Here is a 17,636-nt window from a genome sequence, read left to right as displayed (position 1 = left end):
GAAAGTTCTGACTCACAAGCATCGGTGGTACTCTGCGACCGAGTGCTTTCAGCCGGCTATTCCTCAGAGGATACATGTCGTAAGATAACACATTGTCGCGAGGAGTCTAGCTTCCCATTTTCCACAAATGAAGAAACAAAGACCAGTGCAGTTGTACGAATGCAAAGGAAATGTGTTTGTAGGGTGCTCTGCGCCCTGTGGACAACTCGTGGCTAGTGGGCGGTGATATATGTCAGAAGCATGACACACAGATCAGGGTGTTCAACGACTCCCACTGTAGGCAACCCTTGACGAATTCCTCCAGGTCGTAATTCGAGTTATCGAAGTACCAGTGTACTTGCAGGCTCTTCGGACAAAAATTATATTTCGGTTCGAATCTGCCGATTGTTAGATGGGGAATCTGTTGACGGCACCACTGTCTCATCCCCCAGCGCAGACACGCGGGAATTAAACTTAGGGGACAGGCTCACCTTACTCCTGCTTGCCTCCAAGAAGAGGGTCTTTAGATTTTATGAAAAATGGAAGCCTGTACCACCTCGACCGTCTAGCCGCCTTGAGTATGGCTGCGTCCGATCGGTAGTGGCATACCCACGGTATACACATGGAGATGAACACGTGGACGTATGGGCAGTCATGAATTAGCTAGAAGTTGAAATCAAAGATTCTTCTGGCATGACAAAATCTCAGTCGGAATCGGTTTGATATACTATTTAGACCTAGCAGGCAATACGAAAAAAGCAGAATATGGTCAGTCTGTTTTTTACTAGGACGATCTCATCAGCCCTCGTCCCCATCACTTTTTTTCTCTCGTGAGCGAGCACCGTCAGCGATGTGTACAGCTCCGTTCCCTTCTAGTAGCAACGGCACTACAAGCGATTATCAGTCTTCAGTCGCTTGACAAGGCTACAGATCCGTGTGTAGAAAGCGTGGAACTGCGAAAAAAGCATTACTCGAAGAACAAGGCATACCCGCTTTGAAAAGGTTAAAAAAAAATTCGAGAACGGCTGAACCGCACCGACAAGATGGCGTGTTTTTCCTAGAACCCCGCGTTAGACACCCAGCCGAAAAGACGGAACAGTGCGATAAAGATATCTTGACACCCTAGTAGCACCAAGGGGATTTACATCCTGGGAGCTAAGGGGCGGATCCCTCTGGGAAGCCGAATCCACCAATACAGAGGCAAAGTATCGATGTATAGTCAGATATATATATATATATATATATATATATACGCTTAACTGGAAGATTCACTCAGCTGCGTGAAAGAGGAGAACTCGTACTCGTCTGGGTAAAACCTGTGCTACTCTGTTTCTCAGCCAAGCTTCCACTCTTGTGCCGCGGCGTGCGCCATCAACCTCCCGCAATCCCTCACGAGTGTCTCAAGCGCCACTCTGGCTCGTCTCAGGTTTGTATCGTCTCTTTCCCTTCGACCGCTCTTTGGTCGCCTAATCTTCGCCGTCTAACTCTCGCAGCACGAATGCGTGGAGTCTTCGTCTCTGCTCATGATAGGCTTCTTCTCCCCCCCAAGACTTCCAGCGGTCCTGGCTGATACCGTCGTTCGCACTCTTGCATCCACTGCGGATCCAACGGTGGGTGTTCCGTCCCTCCGATCGCTTCACTTGGCGTATGAACTCCATGAGCTCTCTCTCTTCCACGTCGTCTGTCGCTGGTGTCCCCCCCGGTAACAGAAGACTGGAAACGAAATTTCTGTCGAGGTTCTCCGTTCTCGCTTCCAAAAGAGCCCCTAGTCGGCAACCTTCTTCCCTCTTCAGAAGAGGATCCTCTGCGGCCCATTTTCGACGCTCCACCGTGCGGGGGCTGCTGGATTCTCTGGCCCTCAACATTCCCCGGGTCCGCCTTGCCGTTCTGCCGATTCCCTTCCTTTCTGAGCCGCTTCCGCCCGCAGGAAACGGCGCTTTTTCGTATCGCTCCTCTCCTCGTTCCAAGTCCCCGAGAGCACTGAATCGAGGCGACTGAGCAGAGCGCTCGTAGTAGCCAGTCCCTCTCTGCAGTGTGTCATCATACTCACTGAAACCTGCCTCCATCGCCCTCGTGGTTCCCTTCCTCAACACTCCAGAGCTCAATAGGGTCCGTAGCACCCCAACGCACTTTAGGAGCTGTTCCACCTCTGTCTCTTCCGCCGACGCTGCCTTCTCGTTCGCGTTATTTCTCTGCTCAGCGTTACTGCTCTCGTCGGGGTACTGTCTCGCGCTAGACGACTGTCCTTGGTGCTCTCCGTCGAGGGACACACGATGTCTCTTTCTCTGTCCCCCTAGCGCTTCCGGCTGTGTGGTCATCCCTTCTTGCACCCCCTCATCTAGCCCCTCATCTAGCCCCGCCTGCCGCTGTTCTTCCAGCTCTCTCCACGTCGCAGAACCTTTTTCGCTTCCCTTTTTCAGGCAAGAAGATGGGCGTTCCTCGTGCGTTCCGTCGCTGAAGCTCTCTGCCGAACAGTCTTCTGTCCCTTCTGAAACGTCTCGCACCACGTGGTGAGTCAGTGCAGCAACCAGTTCAGTCTCTTGCTGTCCGACGCCGCTTTGATGGTTTCGCTGTTCTTCAAACAACGCGTTCTCCCTGTGAGCGGATTCTCCAGCAGTCCCTCCAAGGTGGATACACACCCCTGAGGGCGAAGACTGCATGACAAAAAAAGGGGGGTAACCCAGCGGAAGCGATAGGGTGTTCTCCCTCAGACTGAGAATGTGGGGGATCCCGCCCCCCTGCAGGTTACAGGCCTGATTGGAAACTTTCCAAGGCGAGCCCGGAGATCTGTGGACGGCGTCAGACGAATCTGCTTGGGACGTCTTCGGAATTTCGCAACTCTGAACAGTGTTCGTTTCCAAAGCCTTTTCATCTCTTCCACAGTTTCCGTGGTCCTGCTGAGTCTGTAAGTGCTCCAGCAAGCTCTGAAGCAGAGGCTGCTGCTTTTGAAGAAGATTCGTGAGCATTGGCAAGAGCGACTGAGGAGACGCCGCCCTCTGCGGATCGCCACGGCGACCACCTGCATCGCCGTGTTCGCTCTCGCGCGGCGCTTGTCCACTTTTTCCCTCCGCTTCGCCTTCGCGATGCCGCTCTCTCTCTTCACCTGTCGGTTGCGACAGCTCGCCAAGGCGCTCTGCCTGCACACTCGCAGCAGGCGCCCAGATCGGGTTCGTGGTCTCTTCTCTGCATGCCGTCTCCGCAGCCGAAACCTGACGCATTGTCGAGTCTCCGGCTTCTCCTAGGCCCCGCGCGTCAAAGGACCGCCCCGCAAACTGCGGTGCGACGTCGCTCTGTCTGTCACCGGAAAAAAATTCTCTGCCAGCAACGCAACTCATGGCCATCTCAGCTAGTGCCAAGGGAAGATTTTCGTCCGCGGGTGCACACACACTAGGCAAGCAGCCGGCAGGAGCCTTGGCAGGGGAGATCGAGCCAGCATTGGGCAGAGCGAGTTCTCCCTCCGACTGCTGTCTCTCTTGGCCTTCGCGTCCTGCAGCGAGAGCAGACCGGCCAAGCGGCGCGACACTCGGGGAAGGAGTGAGCGAACGGGAAAGATTAAGCAAGACGAACCGTGCGTTCTCGCCCTCGTCTGCATCGGTTCCTTCCTCTTTCTCTTTGCTGTCCTCCGCTGGCTGTTTGTTTCGCTCGTGCGAGGCGACCGGGATAATGTCTCTCGACTCACGTGCACCCAAGCGCACGCAAGTGCTTCTCTCCGTCAAGCACCTTTCAGTCTCTGTCGAAACGGTCGCGCTTCGCTCGTTCCCCTCGACGGGCAATCGCGTCGCTTCTTGACCTTGTGCAGCATCGAATGTCGGCGCCACAGACTGGCCTTCCAAGCGTGAATCCTCTTTCCTGCTGCTCTCGTGTTCTCTCTCTTGATCTCTCAGTACCACCCCGCCTTCCCTCCCTGTCTGTCTTCGGTCCCTGTCCTGTCTCTCGACTCCTCGCTCTCTCAGCGCCTCGTCTACGCTCTCTTCCTCACCACGCCCCGCACTCTCCGCAGAAGAAAAAGGCCCTCCGCCACCGCTTCCCTCTCCCGGCGCGTCCGGATGTGGTCCATCCTTCCTGGACACATCCGCGGGGCAGATGTGGACAGACAACCTCGGTTTTTCTTCTGGGGCGTCCTGTGGGGCGCCGTGATGGGCCTCGCGCACGACTGTCCAATTCCCAGGCTCGGAGGTCTCTTCTCGGGACTCACGCCGGTCGCTGCTCACCAGCCCCCTTCCCCTTCCGACCCCAGACAGCGTCTCCTCAGAGATCCCGCCGTCGTCGCGCAGAAGAAGAGACACATGCGACCTTTCGAGGGCCTCTGCCTCCGCCAAGAGACTCTGCAACTGCTGGATATCCGCGAGTTGGGCAGACAGAGTCGATCCCAATTCCCGACTTTCTTGTGATTCATCTCTTGGGGCACCTGAACGGTGGGCTGGCGGAAGAATAGAAACAGCCTTCGTTTCCGACGCATGCAAAGCGAGTTCTCCTGTTTCGGGGCCCATGGTCTCTGGAGCCTTCGCGAGACAGGCTTGACCTTTACTCAGTTCCTTCTCTTCAAGAATGGGGGCGAAGGAAACGGACAGTTCCGTCTCTGTCTTCATGGGAGGTTTGTCTCCTGCGCCCTCCCACGACGCTCGCTCACCGTGATCCACCGAAGCTCTCGAGTCTCGTTCCTCGCCACGAGGCGGCGATGAACTGCCATGGTCTTTGCTACACTCTCTCTGCAAGGCGTTTGTCTGGAGCCTCCCTGCATCGTCCGACATCCGCGCCGAGTCTTCGCCCGCTCCCTCTTGCGTCCTTGCCATCCAGTTGTTCTCATCTCGCCTGTCGCCTTCCTCCAATTTCGGTTTCGCGTCCTCGCTGTGTTGAGCCGATTCACTGGAGCCCCGACCGCGAGGAGAGGCGATCCTTGTCTCCTGGGGAGCCTGGGCACCAGAGACAGTCCCTCCGACGGCTGCCGACTCGCCAGATGACTGTGAGAGAGAATGGAGCAGCGCAGAGATCCGCAGCGGCCCGTGCGGGTCGTCACAGCCAGAGACCCAGGAGACAGAAGCCAGGCGCTCTGGTGGAAGTGTCTCTCCTCTTTTCGAGGGACTCTCCTCAAGCGGATTCCTCTGTCCCCTATCTGCAGGGGAGCTACAGGAGACTCTGCCGCCGCTGTGTCCGGGGTTCGTCAACATTCGCGTCCCTTTGTGTTCCTCTTCACCCGAATCCTCGTCAGAGACACAAAAGGACAGAAGCTGAGACGAGTCTGCCCCCAGGCTCGGTTGGTATGAATCCTTTGGCAAGTCCGTCCTCGTCTCCTCAGGAAGAGACAGCCTTCCACCAGCGACACGGGTCGGCGACGTCTTGGGACTCGCCTCCGTCTTCTGGGGCGCTTCTCGCTCTTCTGGCCGAATAATGCTGACGTCGATCTCCACTCGAGTCATTTGTGGCCTTTCTTCCGCGTTCTCTTTCCGCTTCCTTGCCTTTCCTCCTTTCCTCTCCTCCCTCGTCGGCGAGGCGGAACGCGACAGATAAAGGCCGGAACCCGAATGCCGCACGCGGCCGCGAGACTTCTCCTCCTCTACAAGGCGGCCAGCGATTGGAGAGGCGTCCTCGCACCCGCGCTGGCGTCTCTCGGGGGCACCCGCGTCGTCTCCCCTCGAAGGCGAGTCCGGCAGAGACGAAGAAGAAAGAGAGAGGGAAAGACTGGAGAGCGGCTGCCACTTTCGCGAGGGAGTCTGAGAGTCCCCGTTTCTCCCTGAGGAAGCTTTGCCTGCGAAGGCACGCGCGTTCGAGGAGCTGTGGACACGGAGAGACGCGCCTTTGTCCCCACTCAGACGCACGTTTCCTGCCGTCCTGCGCTCGCCGCTAGGTTCCCGAAGCATGCTCGACCTCCCGCTTCCAGGAGACAGTGGGTTTCTTGTGCCGAGAGAGCGTCTTTGCTCCTGCTCCTCAGCGAGACGCACACACGCTCTACGGGCCCTCGCCGTCGCGTCCTCGTTCCTCCCCTCGCGTTTCAGTCGACGTTTTCCGCCGGGAGAACAGGAGGCATGGGACGGCGAGGACTGGACTGACGAGGGACGGGAAGCGTCTCGTCTGGGGGAAACCGGAAGCCCCAGGCGCTTCTTGATGCGGCGCACGACTTCTTCAGGGTCCTCTGTGAGTGGATTGTAGCTTGTCTTCTCTCCGGCTCGCCTCGTTCTTCCTGGACTCGCCACCACATGCGCCCTACCCACCGATATCTTGGTACCACAAGGTCTGTGAGGAGAGCTCGAATGAGCGCCTCCTGTCCTTACCCCCTCTTTATCTTGCGTTGCTCCCCTTTCGTCTTCTCGCTGCGCGCGAAGGGTCTCTTTTCCCCGCTCGGGCCTTGAAAGCAACGCACGGCCTCTGCCTGCGTCTCTCCGGGTCCGTTGAGATTCGGCTCCAGGACGAGACGAAGCCTGTTCAGGCGATGCCCACGCGCTCCCGCTGCCGGCTAAACTTCCCTGGCTCTGGAGAAGCGCCGCAGAGTAGTGGAGCCATTTGGTGATGAGAGAAGGCGACGATCCGCTGCTGGTGCTGCTGGCGAAGCTTGCCGCCAGAGGCGAAGCCCGCGAGCTAGTCGACGCGGGCGCAGAGACAGACGAAGCGCGAGAAGAGAGAGAAGACAACTGCCGACGCGAAGCGCTGGAGGTATCCGAAGACACAGACGAGGATGACGAACGCCAACGTGGCCGACACGACGTGCGCCGCTCCGCAAGCGCAAGACGAGAAGTCTGACAGACAGAGAGCCGGAAAAAAGACGGAGAAGAACGGACATCTTTCGGGGCAGCGCGACGAACCAAGAGAATGACCGGAAGCGGAAATGAGGAAACTTCAGAAAATGCAGTGGCAGACCCGGGAAGAGCAGTCTCAGTAGCTAAGTTTAACAAAAATAACTTGCAATCGTCAGCTACTTTGGTTTCTTTTGAGCTGAAAACTACGGGTTACGACCACCGCCGAGGGAAGAGGCGAACTGACCAGAGGGTACTGCTCTAAATCCCTCTGGCCTAGACCCGGCCCTCCTGCGGGTCAAATCGCGCGCTGAAGCAACTGCCCTCCCAGCCGCTACAGAACGCGGCCTCTTTCCCCCTATTTTCTTTTTTCTGTTCACGCACGAGTGTCTCCATGTCCTGTGTTGTCTTCAATTCCTGGAACCCTGCGCTCTCTTCCTTCTCAACTACGTGCCACTGCTCGCAGCCCCAGACACCGCGAGATGCCGAGCCCACACTACCTCTGTCCCTGTCTGCAAACTCCGTCTGCGTCTGCGCCAACTTGCTGTGAAACCAGCTGCAGCTTCACCGTAACACAAACGCTAGGACTTCATCTCTCTCTTGTAACCGGAATGTCGTCTCTCGCGGGACAGCGCTGCCTGGGCTGCTCAATTGGAGAAGCTTCAGCTGGCTGCTACGAGAGCTGGCCTTCCGGCTGTTGGCGGGGGCACCGCACTTCGCAGGCTGACGAACTCTCATCAACCTCACCTCATGCTTCTCCGGCCAGAGTGCGTTCCTTAGAAGACGCCTCGCCTCACGTCTTCCGCTCCGGCCTCGCCGGCGTCTTCGGCTGCCGCTCGTTGCTGTAACACTCGTGCCACTGCTGCTGACACTCGGTCCTCGTTTGCTGTCCCGCCGTCCTCTTTGCCGAGCGGGTGTCGAAGACTCCCCTGTCTCTGCGTTTCTCGTCTCCTTTCCTGCGACTCGAAGAATCCGCCGAAGGCGCTCCACAATGCTCCACCCACTGCTGTCGCTCTCGCCGCTGGTGGCGCTCCTCGCCCACGTGTCGCGGGAATCTGCGCTGCTTCGTGTCCGAACGCTGCGCGCCGGTTCATCGATCTCCCGTCTCTGTCGACGAGTGTGGCCTGTCGGTCGTTCCGTCACTTTCTTTTCGCCGTAGATCGGTTCTGGCTGGGTCCGCACGCGCTGTCTACGCTCGGCAACCGAGGTCAGACGCTGTTCTTCTTTTCCGGCCCCGCCTCCTCCAGAATCGGAAATCGGAGACGTTCGGCGGCGTGAACAGTAGTCCGGCTGTCCAGCGTCTTCGCGAGGCACGTCGTCTCGATCTTCAAGACCGGCGACTTTCCTTGGCTTTCGCCCTTCTTTGTCTCCAGGCACCGGCATGCGCTTTCCGCCGCCCTTAACTTCCACACTTGGGCGACGACCGTCCCTGTACTCTTGTCTCTCCAGAAGGCGGGTGCGGAGTTTCTGGAGAATCTGACGCAGCCTATCGCCGTCATCCTCAGTCGACGCGTTTCTTGCCTGAGCAGTTCGACCACTGTCTTCCGTTTCTGCACGGAATCGATCCTCGATGGTCCCTTTCCCTCCCGCGTGCGGCCCCTTGGGGCGTCGCAGGCCCTCGCCGCAGACCACCAGAGCAGTCCCGCGCTCTCTCTTTGCTTCTGCTTTGCCTTCTCCTTTTCCTCCGATCCGCGTGGAAGAGACTTTCGCCTGCGCAAAACAGAGGCGAATCGGAGAGGCGGGAGGTGCCGCCGCCAACACTTTTCCTTCTCGACTCTTTCCCGTCAAACAGTCTTTTCTTGCCGACCCAGTCCCTTCCGTCAGAGACCCGGAGCCCAAAGCTGTGGCGGCGTCGTCTCGGCCTCTGGAACGTGAGTCTTTTTTGTCCTCTGAGCGCGTCGCCTCCGGATGAAGTGGATGAGAAGCGCAGGGGACTCGGATTCCACTCTTTCTCGCCTTGCCCTCAGCACTCTTTCTTCGTGGCGCATTGGCTGCAACGCTTGCCACACCAGGCGTCCCCAGTGGCACAATGACTGTCGCTTCGCCCAGGGCGAAATCCGCTTTATGCCGCGCCTTCAAAGATGCTGCTGCTTGCGAGTGAGGCAGTCCCTCCTGGAGACTTCTGCGGATCGCCCCAGTCTTGGGCCCCACAGACTTGGCCGTTGCCTCCCGAGAAATCGATTCTTCACGAGCCTCCCGAGTTGGCGATGGCGACAGGCCTCCCGCCTTCGCATGTTTTTCGCTCGCTCGCTCTGAAAGCCTCCGGACGGAAGCTTTCGCAGATGCGTGCGCAGACAGTGAAAGCAACGCGCCCTTGGCTGGGACGGGTGTCTCCTTCCCGCGACCTGGCGCCGCAGCCGCCGTGGAAGCGCGTGGGGCTGTCCCCGAAGCTGTGGGAAGCACATCTCCCCCGGAGAGGGCGACGGGCACTTTTTGACGTGAGGTTTCTTGGGCCTTTTGGCACTTTCCGCGGGCCTGATTCAACCGCTTTCTCGCGTCTTCTCTCAGCTGCTGCCGCTGGAGGCGCTGAAGCCTTTCTTGCTGCTTTCGTTCCCGCAGTTTCAGCTGCTGAGCCAGGTGTTTGTGCGGGGGACAGATATCCCGCGCTTGAGGAGACGGCAGAATGTAGCTGGGGGGGCGTCCGCCTTCGCTCCGCGGTGTCTCTCTCTCGTCAATTGCTCGCGCACTCAACTCGAAAATCATGGCCCCTGGGCTGGACACTCCGGGCGTTGCGCTGGAGCTGCGCCGGCGGCCTTCTGCGTCTGTTTTCGCGTCAGCTGACAGTCCCTCGCGACAGCTGAAACTCCTTCTCGCCGTGCGCGACTTCCCTTCGGCCTGCTTGGGCGGCTCACCAGCGGGGCGGCCCGGCAGTGAGGGAGACAGGTGCTGCGGATCCGTGGCGCCCCACTCGCACTGGAGAAGCGTCGGCGAGCGAGTCGACTGGGTTTGAGGCGGAGAGAAGGAAAAGGAAAACACAGATTCCGGCCTCTGAGGGGAAAACGCGCCAGGCGACGAGGGGAGACACGGCCCTGCCTCTGCGTCCGAGGGCGCACCCCGGGAAGACGCCAGAAACCCGAGAGAAAGCGAGGAAGACGAGAGGAAGAGAGACGAAGTGTTGCCGCAGAGGTGCGACAGCGACAGCGGGTCTTCGCTCAGGGAATCCAACAAAGACGGGAAGTGCCCGGATGGGAGCCTGCACAGGCGAAAAGAGCAAAGAGAAGCACGGCAGCAGACCCGTCTCCGTCTGGCTGATGAAGTGCGACTCGTCCCCATGAAATCGTCCCTCGCGTTTCCTTCTATCGACTGTGGCAGGGACGCTGATCTAGTGCACATTTCGCGCCAGAAAAACGGACGGAAGATGCAGGCCCAGAGTGGTGAGGAAGCACAGAAAAAAGACTTCTCCAGCGCCGAAGAACGAGAAAGAAACGAAACAGAAAGGATAGACTCGGCGCGGAGATCTGCACAGTGACTCACGAATACGTCAGCCGCGGCCGGAGGAAAACCCCTCACCTGTTCCAGGCGTCGCTTCGAGGCTGTAAATTCTCAGCTTCCCTCTTTTCATGAGCAGGCTCCTCTCCGGCCCTACCAGGAGAGATACTTTGTGTTGCGTCTCCAGGTTTCCCCCGCATCGACTCTCCAAAGCCTGAGCCACGCGTCGGCAGCGGCAAACGCCCCCCTGCACAGCAGCGCCTGTCATGACTCGGGTCTTGTACGGCTTTCAACGGTTGTCGGTCTCCATAGATGTCGACTCTAACGTTGCTTTCTTTCTCTCTAGAGGCAGAACCTGGCCTGTGGCAGTCTCCGTCATGAACAGGATCATCTGAGTGTCCAGCTTCACTTCCTCCGCGTGGTGCACGGGCAGCGGCTCCTTGTTTCCGTTTCTTCTCCAAGTCTGCCGCTCTGCAGTGGCTGTTCTGAGTGGTTCTGTTTCTGCCCAGCAGCACAGTTTCCTGCTCGAGTCCGCCCTTCTCGGCCGCTGCGTCTCTTTGCCTCTGAGCCTCTTGAAAGAGCGCCAACTGGCGCTGAATTTTCTCCTGCCGCTGAAGCAGTTCGAGCTCCTTCAGTTCATGGAGTCTCTGTCTGCTCGAAACGCACTGCGGGTTGTTTCTTTCGGGCCCCGCACCTGTCCCCGAAAAGACAGATTGCGCAGGGAAGCCGCTCGTGATTGAGCCCGTTAGAGTCGCCAGAGAGTGAGGAAGCGGAGCTGAGGAAGGAGACAGGAGAGGAGAAAACTGAAGCCCCGAGGGCAGCGCGGACGTTCTTCGAGGCGGTCCATATGTGGAGTCGCCTTCAGAGAAGGTGGGAGGCGAGGGCCACGGAGATATGTCCTCAAACATCCTTCTAGAAGACAAGGAAAGTGAGGGAAGACAGCACTCTAAATGGCGGTCCCGTCACCAGAGATGTTTGCGGTCTGGTTGCCTGCCAACTTCCCTGTTGGGACGTCCCGCTCCAAGCGAAATCGATGAAGTCTCACGAGCATCTCTCACTTCCCGAGACGTAAAAGAGCGGGAGGAAAAAGGAGGCTGGCAAAGAGGAGAAGAAGGAAACAAAGAATGGACAAAAAACACAGGCAATCATGTGAGATGCGGCCAGCCTCGAGCCGTTGTCTTCACGCCGCTGTGTGGCTAGAAGACGGATGTTTCCCCCCAAAACGTGGAGAGGTGGATGACAAGTGTCTCTTCAGAGTCCCCGCTCGAAACGAAGAGGAAGAAGAAGGCTTACAGGAACTCGTACTCGTCGCCTTAATAGCAAATTGCAAAGCGAAACCTGTGGCGTCCTGGACTGTGGAGGGCGCGAGAAGTCGTGCGGCCGTCGACATGCGCTCAGGATGTGGACGAAAGAAATGGGAGAAAACCTGGGGAAGAAACCTGGAAATTAGCCGGAAGACGAGAGTGCGCTACAGCACGGAGCCACACCATATGCACACACAAAAAATTAATCGGGTCCATGTGTGTATGTAGGTTTACCGGGACGTTCAAAGACAAGCGCGTGTCACCTACACGGTCAGCGAGCGGGATACACCAAGAAGCAGGTAAATGGGCGACCTCGCCGCACTTGTAGATGAACCGATTCGAGATTTTAGTGGGAAAAAGTCAGTAATTATGCTTTCTCTTCGCATTCAAAAGGTCCTTCCGTCCACACTTCCTACTGTTCCTCTTTCTTCCTGTCGCCCCCCAGAGAGCTGGACTCGGCATGCTGTTCCGTTCCTCCCGCCTCCGTCACGCGCTCGCGGCGATGTTTGCGAGGAATTGGTTTGCACATGCATGTGGCAGAAACGACAAGGGACTTTCTCTTACGGCCAACTTGTATGTGCGTCTAGGAAACCAACAATAGAGGCTCGCCCATTTCTTCTCTACACTGCCATAAGGAGTAAGGTGATCCTCTCATCTCCCATGTTTCCGTTATGTGGAAATGCCAAGGAACTCTCCGGCGGGGTGCACGCCACGGATTGCCAATCGGCCATGTGTCCACACACCACAAGACACGATTTTAAAACTGGCTTATATGGGCGTCGCGCAGTGGGCAAACTCTCAGTACGAAACAGCTTTCTCTCTTTTGTCGCTTGACCGTATTCCAAAATGTCTGTAGTTCTGAGGTCTGACTGTATCGTGACTTCACAATTCAGCCTGCGCACAATCAATACGGCATCTGCAAATGCTGACCGTCGTCGGGCACCGCAGGCCTGTTGAACAGGTTTGTGCTCCGTGGGACCGTGTTTGAATCAGAACTAGAAAGCGGCATTTTTAGTTGTAGCCAGATCAGAGAAACCAGTCTGACGGGAGAGGCATTTACGGTGCCATCTACACAACCAGGCTCGGCAACCACCGAAGACCACACCAGACAAAGCTAACACTCTGGGGTAGACGGTCATCGAAAAAAAGAGGCTGCAATGCACACAGAAAGGAGCAATTGAGCTCTCACGAAGGCTAGCTTCACCAAACAATGCATCAGCGCCCCATGTCTTCTGATATCTTTTGATCGACGAGCAAGAGAGCTCCACTCCATTCTGACAGTGGTTTTCCAATGCAGAGGCGGCATATGTGCCACTTTTTTCCCAAAACGGTCTAGAGCCCAACGACACTCCGAATGTATCACTAAGATATGTATCATTAAGATCCTCGGTTACTGTTTTTTTTCTGCTCCACTTCAGCAGTACCCACTGCGCGGCGTGCTGCCGCTCCTCCGGTCGGAGTTGCTGGTCGGCCAGGAGTCGACATGCGCCGACGCATGATACGCCTCTGTTTTTGGAAGTTACCCACGGAGACCATTCTTCTGTGCGAGCACACATCTGTACATCTCAGGTGTCTCTTCAGGTCTTAGTTGTTGAGAGGAGCTCCGGCTTCACCCTGGAAAAGAAAGAAGTTCCGTCAACAGTGTGACACTGCACTCAGTAACGTGCAGGAAGGAACGTTTCATTCGAAAAGCTGCCTAGACACATATCTGAGATCTTTTGTTTCTTTTGTTCGGGGTCCAAACCAGGCAGTCCGGCTGTTGAGTGCGTACAGGCACAATGAACTTCAGTGACTTCTAGGGACTGTGGCTAATCAAGAATACTCGTGGGTGTTCCGAGGATCCCCGCTGATTCATTGGCACTCAAAAGGGGAGAGGCAACACAATAGAAAGGGGCAGTTCTTTAATTACAGAAGCGCCACTCTACTGTGCGTTAACTACGCCACCCGACGCGGGGAACCTCATGAGTCGCAACCCGAGCTAAGTCGTGCTAGTGCCTGCGTGGAAATTCAAAAAATATGTCGCGTGTTTGGTTCCCTGTCGTATTTCAGAGCACCTGCACACGTTGTGGCGCCGAGCATGTGCGTGTGTTGCAGGGCGCCTGAGACTTTCGAAAGTGTCCCATTGGTTTTCCTACAGAACAACTTGCAGCCAAAGGCTTCGGAGTCTCTAAAGAAGTATTCAGAGGAGAGGAAGAAATGTTATCACTCTCTCCGGCCAGCGTTCACTCAAACAAATCGGCTTCACAGACCGGACGGCACGTTTCTCGAAGAGCGAGTCACGTCGAACGGGGAAATCTTGGCAGTACGAGACTGTATTCCCTTCATGTGAAAGAGTCGACTTCTTTGCCTCAGTCTCTTGCATGGATGTAGTGGTTGTACGTCATCAAGTTATGTCGCTTTTTCATGCGTACTGTCGCATGCCTAAGGACACCATTGGTTGACTGAAGAGATTGAGACATCTCCGTAATGGCCGCAGGGTTCGCTCCAAACGAGAAGTAGAAGAGACGTCCAAACCAGAAGATGCCCTGCCGCGGTTTAATGACTCTGCAAAATGGAAAGAATAAACCAACGGGGACGTGGATGAGAGGCGACGCGGTCTCCAAGGACAACAGCCAATCCACAGAAAACGGTCGAGAATAGACAACACCTGAAAAAAAGCGACTAATCTCCGTAAGGATACCGCCAGGATACCGAGGGAAATGCACCTAAACTAATGTGTACAGTAGCCCGTTGCCATGGTGACATCGCTGCCATCTAGGAGGTAGTCCATGGCTATCGAGAACTCCATCAGAAAATGCGAGCGGCAACTCTTCAATAAAAGCGGCTTGGGCGAGGGATGGAATCCTGTGACCTCGATAAGCTGCGGAGACGACGAAGACAGACCGCCATGTACGTCTGTATGTGTATATACACATACGTACTATATATTATATACTATCTATATAACGTATAGGTGTGTGAATTCACATGTGCATGTGAGCAAGTCGTACACATGCAGCGCTCCACTCTTACCACTACCTTCCCGTCCCAGGTTCGCGAAGGCACAGGAAAGCAAGTGGGAAGATAGCAGCAAAAAGTCTCCGGCTCTAAGAAAACCTGCGGAACGCACCCCGCGCACCCACCTGCTCGGCCCCCACTATTCCTGCAGTAACACTCCCTCCGCTGAAGAGGAAGCCTTAATACACAATCACGCGGTGCGGATGAACCACGATGCACAGTACCAGGACTTTTTTGACGAACCTGAAGGCGGTTTTTCTCCAGCCGAGGTCGCGGACAGCAAGCATGCTACCATGGTGCTTTGTAATCAGCGCCTCTTGCTGTTTCAGTAATTGGCGAATGTCAGCGCGCTGTACGCGCTTGGAAAAAAGCACAAATGTCTCGTAAAACACCATCGTGCACACTTCTGTACCTCACATGTCACAAGAGCTTGCGATTTGGGGAGGGGGGGCGGGGGGAATCGTCGCAGTATCTACTATAAATGACGCAACAAAAAAGCTGAGGCGAGAGGGCTCGCACGGTGGCAGCATACAGCCACCGCCATTTGCCCACCAGCGCCTGATGAAAAATTCGTGTTTGTCAAGGAGGATAATGTATGCCTATGATTGAGACTGCATGTGAATTGCAACAGCGGCGTACACTCTTTAAGTCGAAATGAACCAGAAGATTTCGTAACCAATCTCGGGTGGTGTGAGCAACCAGTCTGTAAGAAAACAATTTCCCTCGGACGAAAAACGAAGATATTTTCCAGAAAATTCCAAACTGCAGTCGAAACTAAGTAGACCTATTATAACCACACGAAACTGTCCTGCGCCGCAGACGCCTACCTAGTGGCCGGAACGTCCGTTACATGTTCTCAGCGCCACGCATAACGAGAAAGAGAGGAAAGAAGCACTTGCCTAGCTTTTCTGGACAGGCATTTCCAGTGTTTTCAATTCGATTTAGCTGATGGGTCGCCAGAACTTTGGCGGGAAACACCTTCGTGATCTGTCGCATGCATACAGAGTCTGGTCCCGGTATTCACGGAAGCTGCATGCACTAGCAGCGGAAACCGGGATACGACAGGGTAAGCAAGCGGGAAAAAACGCGGAGGCAGCAGCCAAAATTGGATAATCCAAGTGTTTACGAAATGTGAGATCTACGTGGTTGATGAGTTCAAAACACCAAGGTACGTCGTACACATCCGAGCTACAGGACTTCAAACCCTCATTGACGATGCACACAAAACACCTCAGGCAACTCCGTTAGGCAGCCGCTTGACAGCACTGGACAAACCTCCCAAAGCATCTGTGCCGGTGCATATCGGAGGACGAAGGGAGAAAGCCGAAAGTGCGATTCACACTGTTTACTCACGGAAGCGATTTCAGTGACTTGCTCAGAAGGCCGGCGATGGGAGGAAACAGTTGTGTTCCGGAAAAGAAAGCGAACGTGTACAGCGCACACTCTCCACTAGGGAGGACAACTTTTGAGTGCACTTGAGTGAATCCAATGAGAAATGAACGAGACAACGAAACATTGAGGCAGAGTCTTCCTGATGTTAGTATTTACGGAATACACGAAGCGGATTCTTGTTGGCCTGGCACCTGTTTAGTAACTGGATGAACGCTTTTTACGCCTGGTATTTCCACGAACGGAGCTACATATTATATTATCTTAGCGAAAGTTAGATAGAATGGCCTTTGGTTCGTGAAACCGCATGGTCTCCGCATCGCTGAGCATATTTAGCACCAACCAGGTAGTAAGATATAAGATAGTATCTAATATAACAAATAAGTTGTACGTCGCTTGTGGAATAGCGCTACCTATAATAATCAAGATCATACACAGGTCCTTGAGTGCCCTAATCCTGCTCCCTCTCTACGTCTCGAACAGAAAAGGCAGATCCAACGGCGATTGTTCGGCACGTATTGAGTTAGGGATGTGTGCAGATGGTGTGTTGCCATGGTATCGTTGCAAGCATATATCGTGCGTTTCTTCCCCGACTTGCCAGTGTAATTGTCTTGGCCGTGCAACACCATCCCGATAAAAAGGCATCGGTATAAAGGGAACAGCCACGAGGTTAAGGTCTCAAGTCTTAGAATCTTTCAGTTCACTGCTCTTTGTTACCTTTTCGTTTGGGGATCATTCACACCTCTACAACGTGCAGGAAGTGATCGACTCAAAGAAAAACTCTAGCAGATGCGATGGTTCAAAAGTTGGCTTTGGGCTGGATGGTGGAGTAGAATGGTCGAAACAATGGGGCAGAGAATAAGCTGCGGGCCGTCAGCGGGGACAATTGCTGTGTGCGAAACTGAAACCTGGTAAAAAGGCGGACTTTCTCACTTTGGTTCATTGTTGCGACCCATCAACACCGACAAAACGCAAGGTGATTTCTGCTTTTTCGCAGATTTGTTCTTGAAAAGGAGAGAAATGTACTGTTCCAATGTCCCCTCGCGTGCAACTCCAGAGTCGGCAGTTTCTGCCAAGCACAGCACCAAGAGAGCGCATCATGCCCAAATTTCTCCGAGCCAGAGATGACAAAATAAATGACCATGCGCAGCAGCCTGTACGATTCTCTAAGATTAAGGGTGGCGAACATGAGCAATAAAACTGCAGGCATATCTTTGCATGCGTTTCCGTACAGCTCCGTTTTACTCGATCGCACGGGGTTTCTATTTTGGTATGGTGACCGGTACAATCAGTGGCGTCAGAAGAGCAGCAAGACTGACAGTGCTCCGTATGGGGGGTGCTCTGCTAGTTGATGTCTCTTCAGTCACTGTCAGAATCAATGATGGGAAACAATAAAACGCAAAACAATAAACAAGATACTTGCGTACGCACTTTGGTATGCCGTGTACATTCTGTAACGCACATAGGTGGCCAGCAGGATGAGTCGGACGCAGCACATCTCCTTGACCGTTTGAATAATCTGGACAACCGTGTTGTTAGGAAATCATTTGTATTCCCAATCTGTAACGGGTCCTCTTGCAAGGAAAATAAAACGCAGGAGTGAACTCAGCGTCGACTGTCTCGAATCAGGATTGGGGGAGAGCCTTGCCTGGGGGCGTCAAGCGGATACACAACTAGCACAGTGCTGAAGTTGCGTTCACCACCAGCAGGGAGTTCGGCTTGGTCATTGTGTCCTCGTTGATTGAGATACTTTGCACGAAATTGCTCAGTTTCGTTTTCAGTGTCTCGGTCTGTTCCTCAACCGCTTTCT

The 17,636-nt window shown here is 55.1% G+C and overlaps 2 protein-coding genes across 2 annotated transcripts; both read right to left on the bottom strand.

Moving 5' to 3' along the window:
- Positions 1–1,445: 1,445 nt before the first annotated feature.
- NCLIV_015080 (conserved hypothetical protein) lies at positions 1,446–11,526 on the bottom strand (the record flags this gene model as incomplete). The annotated part of the gene is made up of 4 exons (XM_003881698.1): positions 1,446–6,710; positions 7,455–9,900; positions 10,218–10,911; positions 11,430–11,526. 4 exons carry the CDS (start codon positions 11,524–11,526, stop codon positions 1,446–1,448), a joined length of 8,502 nt encoding a protein of 2,833 aa, XP_003881747.1.
- A 2,262-nt stretch (positions 11,527–13,788) lies between these two features.
- Positions 13,789–14,832, bottom strand: NCLIV_015075 (uncharacterized protein; the record flags this gene model as incomplete). Its single annotated transcript, XM_003881697.1, has 2 exons — positions 13,789–13,984; positions 14,681–14,832. The coding sequence occupies 2 exons, from the start codon at positions 14,830–14,832 to the stop codon at positions 13,789–13,791; spliced, it is 348 nt and encodes a 115-aa protein (XP_003881746.1).
- Positions 14,833–17,636: the final 2,804 nt, after the last annotated feature.

This window comes from Neospora caninum, chromosome V (assembly GCF_000208865.1).
Source record: "Neospora caninum Liverpool complete genome, chromosome V".
Taxonomy (NCBI): domain Eukaryota; phylum Apicomplexa; class Conoidasida; order Eucoccidiorida; family Sarcocystidae; genus Neospora; species Neospora caninum.
This window is presented reverse-complemented; position numbering and strand designations above follow the sequence as displayed.